Consider the following 17,361-nt stretch of genomic DNA (forward strand, 5'->3'; position numbering starts at 1 on the left):
GAATTTGCAATTCTTTTTTTTTTTTTTGCAATTCTTAATGAGTGATTCATGACAATATGTTTCTTTGCATGAATTCAATAAGACCAGTTTCCAATTGTGGTTTTATTAACCAAGATTTGGACTGGGATGTCATGTATAAAAAAGATGTGCCTGGACTCTGGGTACCACCAGAAAGCATTCTCAAAACTGATCAAAGCCAATCAAAAGCCACTTACAAGAAAAAAGCCTGGTACCCTGTTTGATCACGTGGTTTATGGCAGTCTTTGCAGGTAAAGAATGAAGGTTGCTTTCCTGAGAGATGGCAAGGAAAGTACCCCAAAACATAACTGGGGACCTCAAAAACTTGTGGAATTCACCCAAGTCTACAGGTAGTGCAGGAAAACCTGATGGCAACTAGGTGGCTCAGCTTCTTTGCCCTGAGGGGCTAATTAAAGCTCAACCATGAGATTCCAGCAAAGCAGGTTTTTAAAAGCCTGTATCATCAATTGCTATTCTTATTGTGTTCATGCAAACTATCAGGCCAAATTGTAACTAGACATAATGCAGTGAATAAATTGGTCTTAATTTGGCTCTTTAATAAAAATAAAGGTGAGTGGATAAAAAAAAGCTGTGGTACATTTATACCATGGAATATTATGCAGCAGTAAAAAAAGAAGAATCTCTTACCCTTTGAGACAGCATGGAAGGACCTGGAGAATATTATGCTAAGCCAGTCAGAGAAACAAGTAAAACATGATTTCACTCATACGTGGAACCTAAGTAACAAGATAAATTGGTGAACAGATTGGATCCAGAGACATGGAAGCATGGAACAAAGTGCGGAATCTCAGAGGGAAGGAGAGAGAGGTGAGTGGGTGGAAGGTAATCAACCAAAGAATTTGTATGCACATATGCATAACCCATGGACACAGACAATAGAGTGGTTAAGGCCTGGGGTGGGGGGTAGTCTGGAGGGGGTCAATGGGGGAAAAAAGGGGACATATGTAATACTTTCAACAACAAAGATTTTTTTAAAGAGTGATTTTAGGAGGGAAAATGTGTGTTTCAATAGATTCCTTATATGCAGTTGTGGATGTTAGACTCTAGTTCAGTTTATTATCTTCAAAAGTTTTATTTTTAACTAGAAGCCTAGTGCACGAAATATGTGCCCTTGGAGGGGTCCCTCAGCCCAGCCTGCGTCCTCTCACAGTCCAGGTAGCCCTCGGGGGATGTCTGACTGATGGCTTAGGCCCGCTCCCTGTGCTGCCGCAGAGGCAGGAGAGGCTGCAGCAGAGGCTCCCACCACCGCTGTGCTTGCCAGCCATGAGCCTGGCTCAGGGCTGCTGGCTGAGCGGTGCTCCCCCTGTGGGAGGGCACTGACCACCAAGGGGCAGCTCCTGCATTGAGCATCTGCCCCCTGGTGGTCAGTGCGTGTCATAGCAACCAGTTGTTTCACCATTTGGTTGATTTGCATATTAGACTTTTATTATATAGGACAGGATGTTGTTTTTATGTAAATCAGTCTGGCCTAGTCAGGGATGCTGCCAAAAATTAATAGAAAGGGCCACAAAGCTTAAAGAAGGTCAATCAAATTCATGAGACGACTGGCTAAAGATATAAATTGGTATACCTGGCTACTTCCCTTCATAGGACCATTAACATTCCTATTCCTCATCCTCTTTTTTGGTCCATGAGGAATTCTGTGTAATTTTTCATCTTTCCTTCAGGACAGCTTTTAAGCCTTCACCAACCAGTCTTTTGGGGAAATCATGCTGCTGCAACCCCTCGCTCCAAACATGAAGAATCTATACAGTGTTCCAGTGACTACACTCAAAGTCCATCCATCCCCTATGATCTTGATGACCCTCCTCTCCCTCAGCAGGAAGCAACTATGGAAGAAATGGCCTCCATACCTATTCCATAAAATGAAAAGGCTGGAATATTAGATTTGATCAAATAATAAGAAACAATATTATTATGTGATCAAATCTAATATTTGATCTTCCCTAGGAAACTGACCTTTAGGATCATTTTGCAACCGACATTTCTTTCCACTTAGACCACATTCCATTTGCTAAGACCAGTATCTTTCCACTCCAGACTTGCCCAGTATCCGGACCCACTCAGAACTCCCCATTGAAAAAGCCCACCTAGGGTCCTTTAAAATCTCTGACTCCCCGTCCCTGGGTGCTGGTGCCATTTTGGGACTCAGCCCATCTGGTATCCAGATGACCTAATAAATGTATAATCCCTTAGCACTTCTGGCCTTGGGCATTCCTCCTTGGGGACCCTAACAGTGCCCACCAATGTAAAAGTAGTGTGTGTCTCTCCAGTTTGTTTTTTATCCAATCCCAGAGATGTCCCCGCTTTGCCTTCTCCTACCCCCTTGCTCTACCACCAATGGATTTCATGTAACCATCCTTACTTCTCCCCCTTTTATTCTAATGAATAAAGTTAGCTGTAAAACTGCCATTCTCCAGAGCATTTTCTTAATCCATGGAGATTTTGCTTCCCCACAATGGTCAATTTGGCTCAGATAAACTCATATAAGTTCTCTACAGGTTTGAACATTTTTAAAAAAATGTATTTTTATTTACTGCAGAGAGGAAGGGAGAGGAAGAGAGAGAGAGAAACATCAATGGCGAGAATCATTGATTGGCTGCCTCCTGCACGCCCCCTACTGGGGATCGAGCCTGCACCCGGACATGTGCCCTTGACTCTATCCAAGCTAGGGCAGGTTTGGACATTTCTTATGCTCCGTTGCTAACGGTGACCCACCATAGCCTTGGTCGCAGACTCAGTATGCTAGACACACAGGTACCCTAACTTAAGGCAAAGGCCCAGTGCCATTTCAGAGCCCCAGCAGCTCCGCGTACAATACACCTGCCCCGCTGCCGCCTACACGCCTCCCCGGAAAAGCCAGCTTCTCAGTCTCCTTCCTAAGCGCCAGACGTCACAATCCCACCACGGACAACCCCTCCCCAACCCCGCCCCTGGACAGCAACAGGAAAAAAGAGATTAGCAGAAAGCAGCTACAAAGGAGGAAAGCGCACGCAGATCAGGTAACCACTCCCGCGGTGACGCCGTCACCCGCCTGCGGCGCAGCCTGGAGACCTCGGTCCCGGAGTGCCCCCGGATCTCGCTGGCAATGGGAAGGGGGCGGGGCACGGGAGGGTCAGGTGACTCATAAAGCTCCGCCCAGGGGCTCGTTGCCCATTGACCTGCCTTGCGCATGCGCCGCTGAGGCGAGAGTTGGAGCATCGTGTAGTCCGGCAGCTGTTGGGATGGGGCTGAGCGTGCGCGCCGTTTTCTTTGACCTGGACAACACGCTCATCGACACGGCGGGGGCCAGTAGAAAAGGCATGTTGGAGGTAATGCCCCGGTACCCGCCGCCCTCCCCCGGTTCCCTTCCCTTAGTGTCCTCCCTCCTCCGCTTACCCGGCGCCCGGGGTGCGGGATCCCGCAGGGGACCCGGAACTCTGGCCTCGGCTGCTTTGAGACTCCGGTGCGGGAGCGGCAGGAAAGGATGGGTGGGCTGGGGGGGCTGCCTGCCCTCAAGCCTGGCGCCTTGGGTTACCTGCCTGTCTGCTCGCAGGCTCTTGAAATTCGTTCCAGCGCTTTGGGACCCAGAAAGATGTCGTTAAAGCTGCCACGATGGCAGAGTTGAACACAAACGTAGGAAGACTGTCACCTGGCTTTCCTATTTAATATATTTTTATTGATTTCAGAGGAAGGGAGAGAGAGATAGAAACACCAACGATGAGAATCATTGATCCCTGCCTCCTGCATGTCCCACACTCGGGATCGAACCCACAACCCAGGCCTGTGTCCTGACCGGGAATCCAGCCGTGACTTCCCGGTTCATAGGTCGAAGCTCAACCCTGAGCTAAGCCAGCCCGGTTTCAGAGGATCTTTGAGGAGACCTAGGGAGTTACACAACTATCAGTTGTGAGCCTGGACTTAATCGATTCTAGAGAATTCTCACTGCCGAAATTCTTCTTATGTGATCCCAGGGAGTGGGGGAGTAAGGGAAGTGAAGGAATTGAATACAGTTTACATAAATGAGCAGTTTCCTGTTGTGAATAATTGGGGAATTCTTGAGATAATATGCAGAACATACATTATGGTCCTCCCAAGGAGCAAGAAAGCTGTGATATTGTTTCACCAATTTCTGTTCCTCATTGGTTGAGGCCTGCTCCCAGGCAACACTTGGGCCTCAGCCTATGTGTATGGGTGCCCCTGAGGCCAAATAAAGCCCTAGGCAGAGAAGCTCAAGTACTTACAGTGTGAAGCCATTGATGTACGTGGGAATAGTGTGTGCAAGGTGGTTTGGGTAGCAGCTGTTATAGCCTGGGACTCATGGCCCTTTACAGACTGATTCCAAACAGCCTCTAGTCTCATCTCTTAGCATCCTCCCTCACATGACTTTCATTTTGGCTGAACTAAGCTTCTTGCCTTTCCCAGTTTACAAAATTCCAAGCTCTGTGTCTTTTTTTCCTTCTGTTCCTTCTCTTTAGAATGATTTTTATCTTCTTCCCATTCCCACCTTAGGGGCGTGGTAACTGCTTTAAATATTACTTCCTCTGATAAGCCTTATCCAGCAATCCTGTGGAATGACTTGATCCTTTTTATTTCCACAGTTGACGTCCATAAGATTGTCGTAGCGCTCAACTCAGTATTTGTGGTGGTTGCATACCTAATTTTCTCACCAGATAATGTCATGGAGACAAGAGACCCAGTCTCCAAGTGCCTAATACAATAGTGTAAAGGCAAGCCTGTGGACTTTGGAAGTAGGCAAGTGTGGGTTAAAATCCCAGCTTGTGCGAGTTATGTAACAAACTTGAACTTCTATTTCCTCATCTCAACAAAGGAACTCTTAGAGAGTTAGAAAGGTAGAAATAATGTATGTAAGCACTGGGTATAATGCTTGCCACATTAGGGTCTTAGTAAATGTTAGAAGACAGGCCAAATGAATTAGAACCTCCTATCTAATAAAGAGGGAATATGCTAATTGACTGTCACACCCTCAAAGATGGTGGCACCCAGTCCCCTCAGCCTCGCTGGGGCGGCAGGCGCACAGCACGGCCAGGCCCACCCCCAGTCGGGTCCAGCCGCTCCGTGTGCCTGCCTCTGGAGTCCCCCAGTCCCCTCAGCCCCCTGACACCCAGGGCCAGCCCGAGGTGCAGGCAAGCTGCCAATGGCAGCTGCCCAGCTGCCCAGGGCCGCCCAAGGCTCAGTTATCTAGGGCCAGCCAGGGCTTGCACTGCCAGCAGTGGCAGTAGCAGAGGTGTGATGGGGGTGTCGCCTTCCCCTGAATGCTGGGTCGCCTCCCGCCCCTGAGGGCTCCCAGACTGTGAGAGAGGGCAGGCCAGGCTGAGGGACACCCCCCCCTCCAGTGCATGAACTTTCATGCACTGGGCCTCTAGTAATGTAATAAAAGCCAAGATAAAGAGCTGTGGAGACATGAGGAGATGTTCTTAATTCTGAAGAGGGAATCAGAACCAGGGTAGCAAAGGGAGTGACTCAAAACTACTTAAAATTTTTAAAATCTAGAAACCTAGGTTTGGAAGAAGCACTGGATCATTAAACTGCTGAAATCACAGAACATGCTTGATTCCATTAGAGTTACATACACATTTTTAAAATACAGAATTAGCCCGGCAGGTGTGGCTTAGTGGTTGAGCATTGACCTATGAACCAGAAGGTCAAGGTTTGATTCCCAGTCAGGGCACATGCCAGGGTTTCGGCCTTGATTCCCCAGTAGGGGGTGCGCAGGAGGCAGCCAATCAATGATTCTATCATCATTGATGTTTTATTCCTTTCTCCCTCTCCCTTCCTCTCTGTAATTGATTAAAACATTTTTTTTTTAAAGAAAAGGTGAGGTGAACTAGTGTTATTTCTGGAAAGAGTCTAAATGATAGTTAGAAATTCAAAATATTTTACTAACTATAAGCACAAGTTCATGTGTTTATGACCAGAATGAAATGTGGTGGACTTAAGCTGCTAAAAAAAGGATTTTTATTAGTTATATATGAGAAATGTTTATAGAATAGAAATTGGTTAAAATATATATATATATGCTGTCTAGAGAGGTTGGGAGATCTTTATTCTGGCGTTCTTTAAAAATAAGACCAATTCCCAATGGAAATGGTATGATAATAGACCTGCCTTATGATAGCTCTCTTGGAGTGGAGCCCTGGCCAGGTAGCTCAGTAGGCTAGAGTGTCGTCTAGTGCACACAGGTGGGGTTTTGATCCCCAGTCAGGGCGCATGCAGGGGGTGGCCGATGAATGTTTCTCACATTGTAGATTCTCCCTCCCTCTCTCCTTTCATCTCTCTAAAAATCAATGAAGAACATATCCTCTAAAATAATAATATCCTATAAAAATAATAATAATTAATACTATTGGGGGGAAAAAAGTGGAGTTAGAATCTTTTTGCTCTGGGTTTATAGGATCACTTCTTCTCATGGCATAACTATTAAATAAAGACATAAAGTGTGTTAATGGAGCTGTTTTCCTTTACTTAGGTGATAAAGCTCTTACAATCAAAATACCATTACAAAGAAGAGGCTGAAATAATTTGTGACAAAGTTCAAGTTAAACTCAGCAAGGAATGTTTTCGTCCTTCCGACATATGCATTACTGATCAAAGGACTTCACACTGGGAGGAAGCAATTCAGGAAACAAAGGGCGGTGCGGCCGATAGGAAATTGGCTGAAGAATGTTATTTTCTGTGGAAATCCACGCGTTTACAGCATATGACACTAGCAGAAGATGTCAAAGCCATGCTCACCGAACTTCGAAAGGATGTCTGCCTACTTTTATTAACAAATGGAGATAGACAGACCCAGAGGGAGAAGATCGAGGCTTGTGCCTGTCAGTCCTATTTTGACGCCATCGTCGTAGGCGGAGAACAGAAAGAAGAGAAACCAGCACCTTCCATATTTTATTACTGCTGTGATCTCCTTGGAGTACAGCCTGGGGACTGTGTGATGGTGGGTGACACATTAGAAACCGATATACAAGGAGGCCTTAATGCCGGGCTGAAAGCAACAGTCTGGATAAATAAAAATGGAATAATGCCACTGAAGTCATCGCCCGTGCCACATTATATAGTTTCTTCTGTGCTAGAGTTACCTGCTCTCTTACAAAATATAGACTGCAAAGTCAGTGTGTCAGTTTAAAGCAAATAAAAAGGCATGGCCTACCTGGAAACCTAGAATAAATTAGTACAAGTTAGTACACGTGTGATTGAGAAAACTTGAATAAATATATTATTTGTTAATCTGTGACTTGAGGTTTTTTAAAATTTTTTTATTAATCTTTTAGCATCTTGGATCCAATGAGATACCAAGCAGGATAGATTATATATGGGTATACAAATACAGGTTTTATGTACTGACTTTAAAAATAAATATATTTTTTAAATAGACATTCTAGCCCTAGCCAGTTTGGCTCAGTGGATAGAGTGTTGGCCTGCGGACTAAAGGGTCCTAGGTTTGATTCTGGTCAAGAGCACATGCCTGGGTTGCGGGCTCGATCCCCAGTAGGGGACATGCTGGAGGTAGCCAATCAATGATTCTCTCTGATAATTGAGATCTATATCTCTCCCTCTCCCTTCCTCTCTGAAATCAATGTATATTTAAAAAAACTTTAGAACTTTAAAAAAATAGATAGTCTAAAACATGTAATAGAACAACTGGATCTGATTAATATGAAATAAGTACTAGGTCACATGCAAATTAAGGCATTTCATATGAGATTATTTTGTATATTTTTTAAAACATGCCGTTTTTTTTGCCTACTTAAATGGATATTTTCTTTTATTCTAATTTTTCTGCATTACCTTTTCTGAGGGGCCTCCAATTTTCCTATGCTATAAATATGACAAATAGATTCCTCCAATAGAAAAAGCTGTTAAACCTGACTAGCATTTCTCATCATTAATGTTTCTATCTCCCTCTCCCTTCCTCTCTGAAATCAATAAAACTACATTTTTTTAAAAAGCTGTAAAAAATTCAGCATGTGGTACTACTATTATCACATCTTCCCAGAGTGAGCTTGTAGTTTCCTATTAGTCTTACCTCTTATGGAAGTGTTTTTACTATCTTCTCCCAGGCACACAATGGAGTTGAGGGAACTAGACTGTCTTGAAGATAATTGCAATCCATAAAAGTCATTTTCCTTTTGTGGATACATCAGAAGGGAATTGTCTTGGCACAGCCTCACCAGGCACCCTCACCCCCAATTTTTAAAAGTTCTAGTTCTCTGAATAGTTCCATGCATATGACAAAAACTAATAGAAAATTAGATTTTTCTATGAATCAGGGTGCAATTTTAATATTTGACTTGCTCTTCTTGGTGTTACCATCCTTTTAAGTCTCCTGTTTTTCAAATTTTAGAAATTAGGTTATTCACAAATTTCTGTCCAATTCAGGGTTCACTTTGAGCTCACTAATTAATGACTCCATTGCAAAGCATCTTGTAACTAGAAAAATTTCTCTAGTCTCATTATTTCACCAACTTAGAGTAAAATGATTAAGGAAATAAGAAATAATGACTTGGGTTGTTTTTTTGGTAGTTTTTTTGTAACTTTTGTATAAAAAACTACTAATGTAAGATATTAGACTCTGTTAGGATTACTTAGATTCTAAAATATGCCTCTCCATGGATTGTCTGCCATGTGCAAAAGCCCTGTTGTGTTTACTTCTCTTGATTTTTTAAAAACTATATTTTTATTGATTGCAGAGAGGGAGAGAAAGATAGAAACATCAGTGATGAGAGAGAATCATTGATCAGCTACTTCCTGCATGCCCCAGAGTGGGGATTGAGCCCACAACCCCGGGAATATGCCCTGACTGGGAATCTAACGACCTTCTGGTTCATGGTCGATGCTCAACCACTGAGCCACGCCAGCTGGGCTACTTCTCTTGATTTTTAAAAATGTGGCTGTGCCATTGACTGTCCCAGGATGCTGTTGCTATAAAGTTGAACATTCTCGTTGCCCTGGACAGTGTGGCTTGGTGGTTTGGAGCATCATCCCTTACGAAAAGTCATGGATTTAATTACTGGTCAGGGCTCATACCCAGGTTGTGGGTTCCATCCTTGGTCTGGTATGTACAGGAGGCAACCTGTCGCTTTTCTCATCTCTCTCTCTCTCTCTCTCTTTCTCTCCTCTCTCCCTCTCCCTCTTCCTTCTCTCTCTAAAATCAATAAAAACATATCCTCAGGTGAGGTAGAAATAAAAATAAGTCTTTTAAATAAATAAAACTGAACATTTGTGAACAGAGTATGTTTGTGTGTAGTTCCAGGTATGGTGCCCATGTGACTGACCGAAATTATATTTTAGCTATTTAAAAACTTAACAGTGCCTGATTGGTGGTGTTGCTCTTATATCAATTAGGGGCAGAGCTGTTTTATGCCTGAAGCACATAAAATGATAATTGCTAGGTCTTGGAGGGGAAAAGATCAGAAACACTGGTCTCTTAAGTAGATTATTAGTATTAACTGAGGCTTAGGAGGGAGTGTAGTTTTAAAGTTTGTGGAGATGTGATTACTCTAGTAACTTCCAGATAACAGTAAGTAGGTAGTTCTAGCACAACTCCATTAGGGGTGAACATGGCACCTAACAGTTTTTGTGACAATTGTGCAATAGGACATGGATATATGTCATTCTGCACATACTAATAAAACTGGGTGCTATGAGAATAATAAGTGGGTCACTATTGGCTTCCAGAAAATTGGGTGGGGGTCTAGTATGGTAATATTGGAATTATTTCAGAGGGCAGTTACTGTGAATCATGTATTCTCAGGAGCCAGAATATATTCAAATCCTGAGTCTCTGCCCTTTAACTGTCAATGTGGTCTTAGATGCATTTAACCTGCCTGTTTCTCACCTGAAAAGTGAGTTTTAATAATAGTGCATATAAGTTGTTGGAAAAAAATAAAACATGAGAAACACTTAAAATGGGGCCTGGCACAGTTGTAGCTAATAATATATATAAGCATTTATCTTTTTCGGGGTTCAGAAAAAAATAAAAACTTAGTGGGGGATCTTGACAGAAAAATAATTATGTGTACAATTTCTCTGATACTGAGGGTTTGTCCTTTTAGCTATCCCACAGATGAAGGCTGTCATAGCCATAACACTAACTGGAATAAAGGTTCATCACTCAGATCACAGTGGCATATCCAAACAAGATAGCTTCTAGAATGTTAAGTGAGCAGTTCTTCAACAAAAGTGATGTGGGGATAGAAATGGGAATAATTGAGTTTCCTTGTCTTCATAGTTTGTATTCTATACAGTGAAGAAATGCAATATTATTTTCCAATTATGCCCATCTTTAGAGAAGGACTTTGTAGCTTTCTGTCTTCTGAGTGGAAAATTACAGAAGATATTAAGAAATCTTGAGCCTGGCCAGCGTGGCTCAGTGGTTGAGTGTCTACCCATGAACCAGGAGGTCACGATTCAATTTCTGGTCAGGCACATAATCAATAAAAATACATTTTATTTCTTTTTTATGGTGCCAATTTTGATTAGTTTTAAGATGTCGCATTTTCCACTTAACAATTCAGTGTTATAAAGTGCATTATTTACTTTCCCTGTGCACATGGTCCATATTAAGTATCAAGAATGCCCAGTTAGCCGAAACCGGTTTGGCTCAGTGGATAGAGCGTCGGCCTGTGGACTCAAGGGTCCCAGGTTCGATTCCGGTCAAGGGCATGTACCTTGGTTGCGGGCACATCCCCAGTAGGGGGCTGTGCAGGAGGCAGCTGGTCGGTGTTTCTCTCTCATTGATGTTTCTAGCTCTCTATCCCGCTCCCTTCCTCTCTGTGAAAAATCAATAAAATATATTAAAAAAAAAAAAATGCCCAGTTAGCCGAAACCGGTTTGGCTCAGTGGATAGAGCGTCGGCCTTCGGACTCAAGGGTCCCAGGTTCGATTCTGGTCAAGAGCATGTACCTTGGTTGCGGGCACATCCCCAGTAGGGGGTGTGCAAGAGGCAGCTGATGGATGTTTCTCTCTCATCGATGTTTCTGACTCTCTATCCCTCTCTCTTCCTCTCTGTAAAAAATCAATAAAATATATTTAAAAAAAAAGAATGCCCAGTTATTTACTACGCAGCAGCTCAACGTTTAAAATTGACGTGGAATTTGCTACAAATTTGCATCCTTCAATATTTTGTGTGGAAGAATGCTAAACCTATGCTCAAAGGTGGCTTAACAAACCTCATCAATGGTGGGCCCAGAGGAGACACCACCAGATGGAGGTACTCTACCACCAGGAAAGCCCCCAGGCATTCCTCCCGGCATGCCTCCCTGCACCCTGGTACAACTTGATAATGATGAGGTTGCAGACTTTTTCCAACTCTTTCTGCTGATGTTCAAATTCTTCCTTTTCTGCAGTCTGGTTCTTATCAAGCCAATGATGATTTCATTGCACTTGTCAAGAATCTTGTTTGTCCTCATCATTGATCTTGCCTTGAAGGTTTTCATCTTTAACAGTTGCTTTCATGTTGAATGCATAGGATTCAAGTGACTTCTTGGAAGACACCTGGTCCCACTGCTTCTCATCTTTAGCTTTGAACTTCTCAGCTTCCTGGACCATGCGCTCAAAGTCTTCCTTGCTCACACGACCCTTGTCGTTAGTGATGGTAATCTTGTTCTCTTTTCCTGTACTCTTATCCACAGCAGAGATATTGAGGATGCCATTAGCATCAATATCAAAAGGGACTTCAATCTGAGGAACACCATGAGGTGCAGGAGGCATCCCTGTGAGTTCAAACTTGCCAAGCAGGTTGTTATCCTGGGTCATGGCACACTCACCTTCATAAACCTGAATGAGCACACCAGGCTGATTGTTGGAGTAGGTGGTGAAGGTCTGTGTCTGCTTGGCAGGAATGGTAGTATTGCGCTTGATGAGGACAGTCATGACTCCACCAGCCATCTCAATGCCAAGGGAAAGAAAAGTGACATCCAACAGCAGCAAATCTTGGACATTTTTGGACTTGTCTCCAGAGAGAATGGCTAACTGGACAGCTGCACCATAAGCAACAGCCTCATCAGGGTTGATGCTCTTATTCAACTCTTTTCCACTGAAGAAGTCCTGTCAGAGAGTCTGAATCTTGGAGAAAGGGATAGAACCACCCTCCAGGACAATATCATGGATCTGGGACTTGTCAAGTTTGTCATCCCCAAGGGCTTTCTGTACAGGGTCCAGGATGCCAGGAAAAGGTCAACATTTAATTCTTCAAATCGAGCATGGGTGATAGAGGTATAGAAGTTGATTCCTTCATAGAGTGGATCAATCTCAATGCTGGCCTGGGTGTTGGAAGAGAGAGTACACTTAGCACGTTCACAAGCAGTCCGAAGGCAATGGACAGCCCTCTTGTTCTCACTGATATCCTTCTTATGCTTGTGTTTGAACTCTGCAATGAAATGAACTCTGCAGAAGTCCATTTGGTTGTCAAAGTCTTCTCCACCTAAGTGGGTGTCCCCAGCTATAGATTTGACCTCAAAGATTCCATCTTCAATTATGAGAATTGACACATCAAAAGTGCCACCTCCCAAGTCAAAGATCAGCATGTTTCTTTCAGCTCCAATATTTTTGTCTAAGCTGTAAGCAATAGCAGTGGCAGTTGGCTCGTTGATGATTCTAAGTACATTGAGACCAGCAATAGTTCCAGCATCTTTGGTAGCCAGACGCTGAGAATCACTGAAGTAAACAGGTACTGTGACAACAGCCTTGGTAACAGTCTTCCCAAGGTAGGCTTCTGCGATTTCCTTCATCTTTGTCAAAACCATAGATGACTCCTCTTCTGGATAGAAACTTTTTGTCTTTCCCTTGTATTCTACTTGGACATTGGGCCTGCCAGCATCATTCACCACCATGAAAGGTTAATGCTTCATATCAGATTGAACAACAGCACTTGGTATCAAAAGCTTTGTTGGTAGGATTCATTGCTACTTGATTCTTTGCAGCATCACTGATCAATTGTTCGGTATCAGCATAGGCAACATAACTTGGGGGTGATTTGGTTTCCATGATTGTTGGCAATTTCCACTTTTCCATGCTGGAAGACATCCACACAAGAGGAGGTAGTGCCAAGGTCAATGCCAACTGCAAGTCCTTTAGACATGGTTGCTGGTATCTACGCATGGCTTTACAGACCAATCCAAACAACCGCCCCTGCATTCGATGAGCAATAAAAATATATTTTAAAAAATAAACAAAACAAAGTCTAAAACATACAAAAGATCAATGAAATAAAACATTGGTTTTTTGAAATGATAAAATTGATACACCTTTACTCATACTCATAAAGTAAATAATAACAACAACAGAAATACACTTACTCAAGCAGGAAACTCCCTGTGACCTCCAAAACACCGCTGCTGTGGTATCAGCACCAGTACAACAGTTTGTAGGACATGTTCAGCATTAAGCCTCACAGTCAGCCGCCTGAGGGTTGAGCCTGCCTACAAATGGGACAACAGCAATTAAAACCCAATTACAAGAGGAAGGCTCACATAACCCACACAAGGAACATTCCTAGAGCACATAGCTCCGCAGATCAAGGAGACAGCACCATGGGGTCCCACAAGACACCTACTACAGAAGACCAGCCCACCAAGACTGGGAGTTGTGGCAGATCTACTTAATAAATAGAAACAAGCACATTGATTTCAGAGAGGAAGGGAGAGGGAGAGATAGAAACATCAATGATGACAGAGAATCATTGATTGGCTGCCTCCTGCACACCCGTGCTGGGGATAGAGTCTGCCACTCAGGCATGTGCCCTTGACTGGAATCAAACCTGGGACCCTTCAGTCCACAGGCTGACACTCTATCCACTGAGCCAAACTAGCTAGGGCTCAGCTGATTTTTTAACAGAAAGACTACAAGCCAGAAGGGAATGGCATGAAGTATTCAGAGTAATGAAAAAAACCAAGGATCTAAAACCAAGACTACTCTATCCAGCAAGACTATCAGGCTATCATTTAAAATTGAAGGTGAAGTAAAGAGCTTCTCAGATTTAAAACACACACACACACACACACACACACACACACACACACACTAGTGTGGTGAAGGCCTGGAGTATGTGGTGGGTGCAGGCTAGAAAGGGTCATGGGAGAAAAAAGAGGGGACATCTGTAATGTTTTCAACAATAAAGATAAAAAGAATAATAAAAATAAATACATAGTTTTTTTAAAAAAAGAATAAAAATGGCAACAAATAAGTACCTAACAATAATAATCTTAAATGTAAATGAGTTAAATATTCCAATCAAAAGACATAGGGTAGCTGGATGAATAAGAAGCCATGACCCACATATATGCTATCTACAAGAAACTCATCTCAGAACAAAAGACTCACACAGATTAAAAGTGAAGGGATGGAAGAAATATTCCATGCAAATGGAAATGAAAATAAGCTGGAGTAGCAATACTTATATCTGACAAAACAGAACTCAAAACAAAGGCCATAAAAGAGACAAGAAAGTCACTAAATAATACTAAAGGAATAGATCCAACAAGAGGATATAACCTTGCTAAACATATATGCACCCAATATTGGAGAACCTAAATACATATATTTTTAAAAACTATTGGAGGACTTTAAAAGAGAGATCAGCAGCAACATAGGCATAGTAGGGGACTTTAACACTCAACTGACATCACTGGATAAATTTTCCAGGCAAAAATTCAACACAGAAACAGCAACCTTAAATGACACACTAGATCAGATGGATTTAATTTATATTTACAGAACATTCCATCCCAAAGCTGCAGAATATACATTCTTCTCAATTGCACATGGAACATTCTCAAAGATAGACCACATCTTGGAATACACAATAAATCTTAACAAATTCTAAAAGATTGAAATCATATCAAGCATCTTCTTGGGCCACAATGGCATGAAACCAAAAATCAATTACAATAAAAACACTAAAAAACATTCAAACACATGGAAGCTAAATAGTATGTTATGAAACTATGAATGGGTTACCAAAGAGATCAAGGAAGAAATAAAAAACTTCCTGGAAACAAATGAAAATGAACACACAAGAAACCCAAATCTGTAAGACACAGTGAAAGTAGTCCTGAGAAGCAATACTTATATCCGACAAAATATAATATGCATTACATGCATACCTCAAGAAACGAGAAACATCTCAAAAAAACAATCTAACCCTACAACTAAAAGAATTAGAAAAAATACAAGAAAAGCACAAAGTAGAAAGAAGGAAATAATAAAGATCAGAGCAGAAATAAATGACAGAGAGACTAAAAAAAAAAATACAAAAGATCAATGAAAACAAGAGCTGGTTCTTTGAAAAAATAAACAAGATTGATGAACCTTTAGCCAGACTCACCAAGAGAGAGGACACAGATTAATATAATTAGAAATGAAAGAGTTGAAGTAACCATTGACATCACAGAAACAGAAAGAAATGTAGGAAAATACTATGCCAACAAATTGGACAAGTTGGGTGAAATGGACAAATTCCTAGAAATGTACAATTTTCCAAACTGAACTAGGAAGAATCAGAATATCTGAATAGATCAATAACAATGAGTGAAATTAAAACAGTAATCAAAGCATGCCTAGCAAATGAAGTCATTAACCAGATGGCTTCACAAATCTTACCAAACATTCAATGAAAAACTAAAACCTATTCTCCTCAAACTATGCCACAAAATTCAAAAGGAAGGGAAGACTTCCAAACTCTTTTAACGAGTCAGCATTATCCCAATTAAAAAACCAGCCCTGACCGGTTTGGCTCAGTGGATAGAGAGTGGGCCGTGGACTGAAAGATCCCGGGTTCTATTCCGAACGAGGGCATGTACCTTGGTTGCAGGCCGGATCCCCAGTAGAGGGCGTGCTGAAGGCAGCTGATGTTTCTCTCTCATCTGTTTCTAACTCTCTATCCTCTTCCTTCCTCTCTGTAAAAAGTCAATTAAAAAACACACACACATAAACCCAGATAAAGACAAAACAAAGAAAGAGACTTATAGGCCAATATCAATAAAATAGCAAATCATGACGAAACCGGTTTGGCTCAGTGGATAGAGCGTCGGCCTGCGGACTGAAAGGTCCCAGGTTTGATTCCGGTCAAGGGCATGTACCTTGGTTGCCGGCACATCCCCAGTAGGGGGTGTGCAGAAGGCAGCTGATTGATGCTTCTCTCTCATCGATGTTTCTAACTCTCTATCCCTCTCCTTTCCTCTCTGTAAAAAATCAATAAAATATATTAAATAAAATAAATAAAATAGCAAATCGGATCCATTAATACATTACAAAGATCATATACCAGGACAAGGTTGGATTTATTGTGGGGATGCAAAGTTGGTTCAATATTCGCATGGAAAGAGGTCAACCAAAGAATACATATGCATATATGCATAACCCATGGTCACAGACAATAAAGTGGTGCAGGGTGGAGGGAGGCAAAGGTGGGGGAATTGGGGACATCTGTAATGCAGTCAATAATTTTTAAAAAGTCTAACTGGGCAGGTCATGGTGGATAGTCAAGACCCAAGCCTATAACCTCTTTAGTAGAAGGTTTATCTTTGCCTCAAGCAAGCCCTGTCCATTTATTCTGTGTATCTAGGTTAACACCTCCCAACCTATTACTAGTTCCTCACAGGAGTCTCAGGTACAATTGACAGTGGGGAACAAGCTAATTGACTTCCTCACAGACACAGGAGCTATAGACTCAGTGCTAAATACAAAGCTAACCAAGAAAAAAATCAGCAGTGGTGTCTGTTACTGGAGTGACAGGGCAATTATAAAAACAGGCATTCCTTCTACCTCTAGAATGCCAGCTTGGGGATCAAAAATGTACGCACAGTTTTCTGTGCATGCCATACTGCCCCATTCCATTGTTGGGCTGAGATTTACTTTGTAAGTTGCATGCACAAACAACTTTTTCCCCTTAGAATCAGCAGTTATGTTTAGAAGTCCTGCTGGAACATGCTCTCCAGCCCGAGGTGCTCCTGTCTTGCCTAGAAAGGCCCAGAAAGAAACTCTTCCCATCCAAGATCTATGATCAGGTTGATGGAGCCGTTTGAGCTGATGGAACCCCAGGTAGGAAGGTTAACATTCAACCCATAAATATTAACCTAAAAGAAGGGGCACAGATCCCATCAAAGAAAAAATACCCCCTTAAAAATGAAACTTTAAGGGAATTCAACCAGTATCACCGAAATTCTTAGAATCAGGCACTTCAGAAATCTCCCAGAAAATAGGACAGGCATGACAGATTCCTTGGAAACTACATGCATCTTGGAGACCTCGATCTATGGGAAAAACTGGGAACATAAACTACACTATAAGGAAGACCCTGGCAAAAATATGTCAGGAAACACG

At 42.3% G+C, this 17,361-nt stretch overlaps 1 protein-coding gene and 1 pseudogene across 1 annotated transcript; one reads left to right on the forward strand and one right to left on the reverse strand.

Moving 5' to 3' along the window:
* Positions 1-3,201: 3,201 nt before the first annotated feature.
* NANP (N-acetylneuraminic acid phosphatase) lies at positions 3,202-7,266 on the forward strand. Its single transcript, XM_008141155.3, has 2 exons — positions 3,202-3,350; positions 6,509-7,266. The coding sequence occupies exons 1-2, from the start codon at positions 3,264-3,266 to the stop codon at positions 7,163-7,165; spliced, it is 744 nt and encodes a 247-aa protein (XP_008139377.2). The 5' UTR covers positions 3,202-3,263; the 3' UTR covers positions 7,166-7,266.
* Positions 7,267-11,201: 3,935 nt separating this feature from the next.
* Positions 11,202-13,120, reverse strand: LOC103285896 (heat shock cognate 71 kDa protein-like; annotated as a pseudogene).
* Between the last annotated feature and the right edge of the window lie 4,241 nt (positions 13,121-17,361).

Source organism: Eptesicus fuscus, chromosome 12 (assembly GCF_027574615.1).
Source record: "Eptesicus fuscus isolate TK198812 chromosome 12, DD_ASM_mEF_20220401, whole genome shotgun sequence".
NCBI classification, from domain to species: domain Eukaryota; kingdom Metazoa; phylum Chordata; class Mammalia; order Chiroptera; family Vespertilionidae; genus Eptesicus; species Eptesicus fuscus.

Excerpts from the sequence above, each read along its gene's own strand:
- NANP (XM_008141155.3), top strand. The coding sequence starts at position 3,264 with ATGGGGCTGAGCGTGCGCGCCGTTTTCTTTGACCTGGACAACACGCTC. Across the intron at positions 3,351-6,508 it reads GTAGAAAAGGCATGTTGGAG|GTGATAAAGCTCTTACAATC; the intron begins GTAATGCCCCGG and ends TCCTTTACTTAG.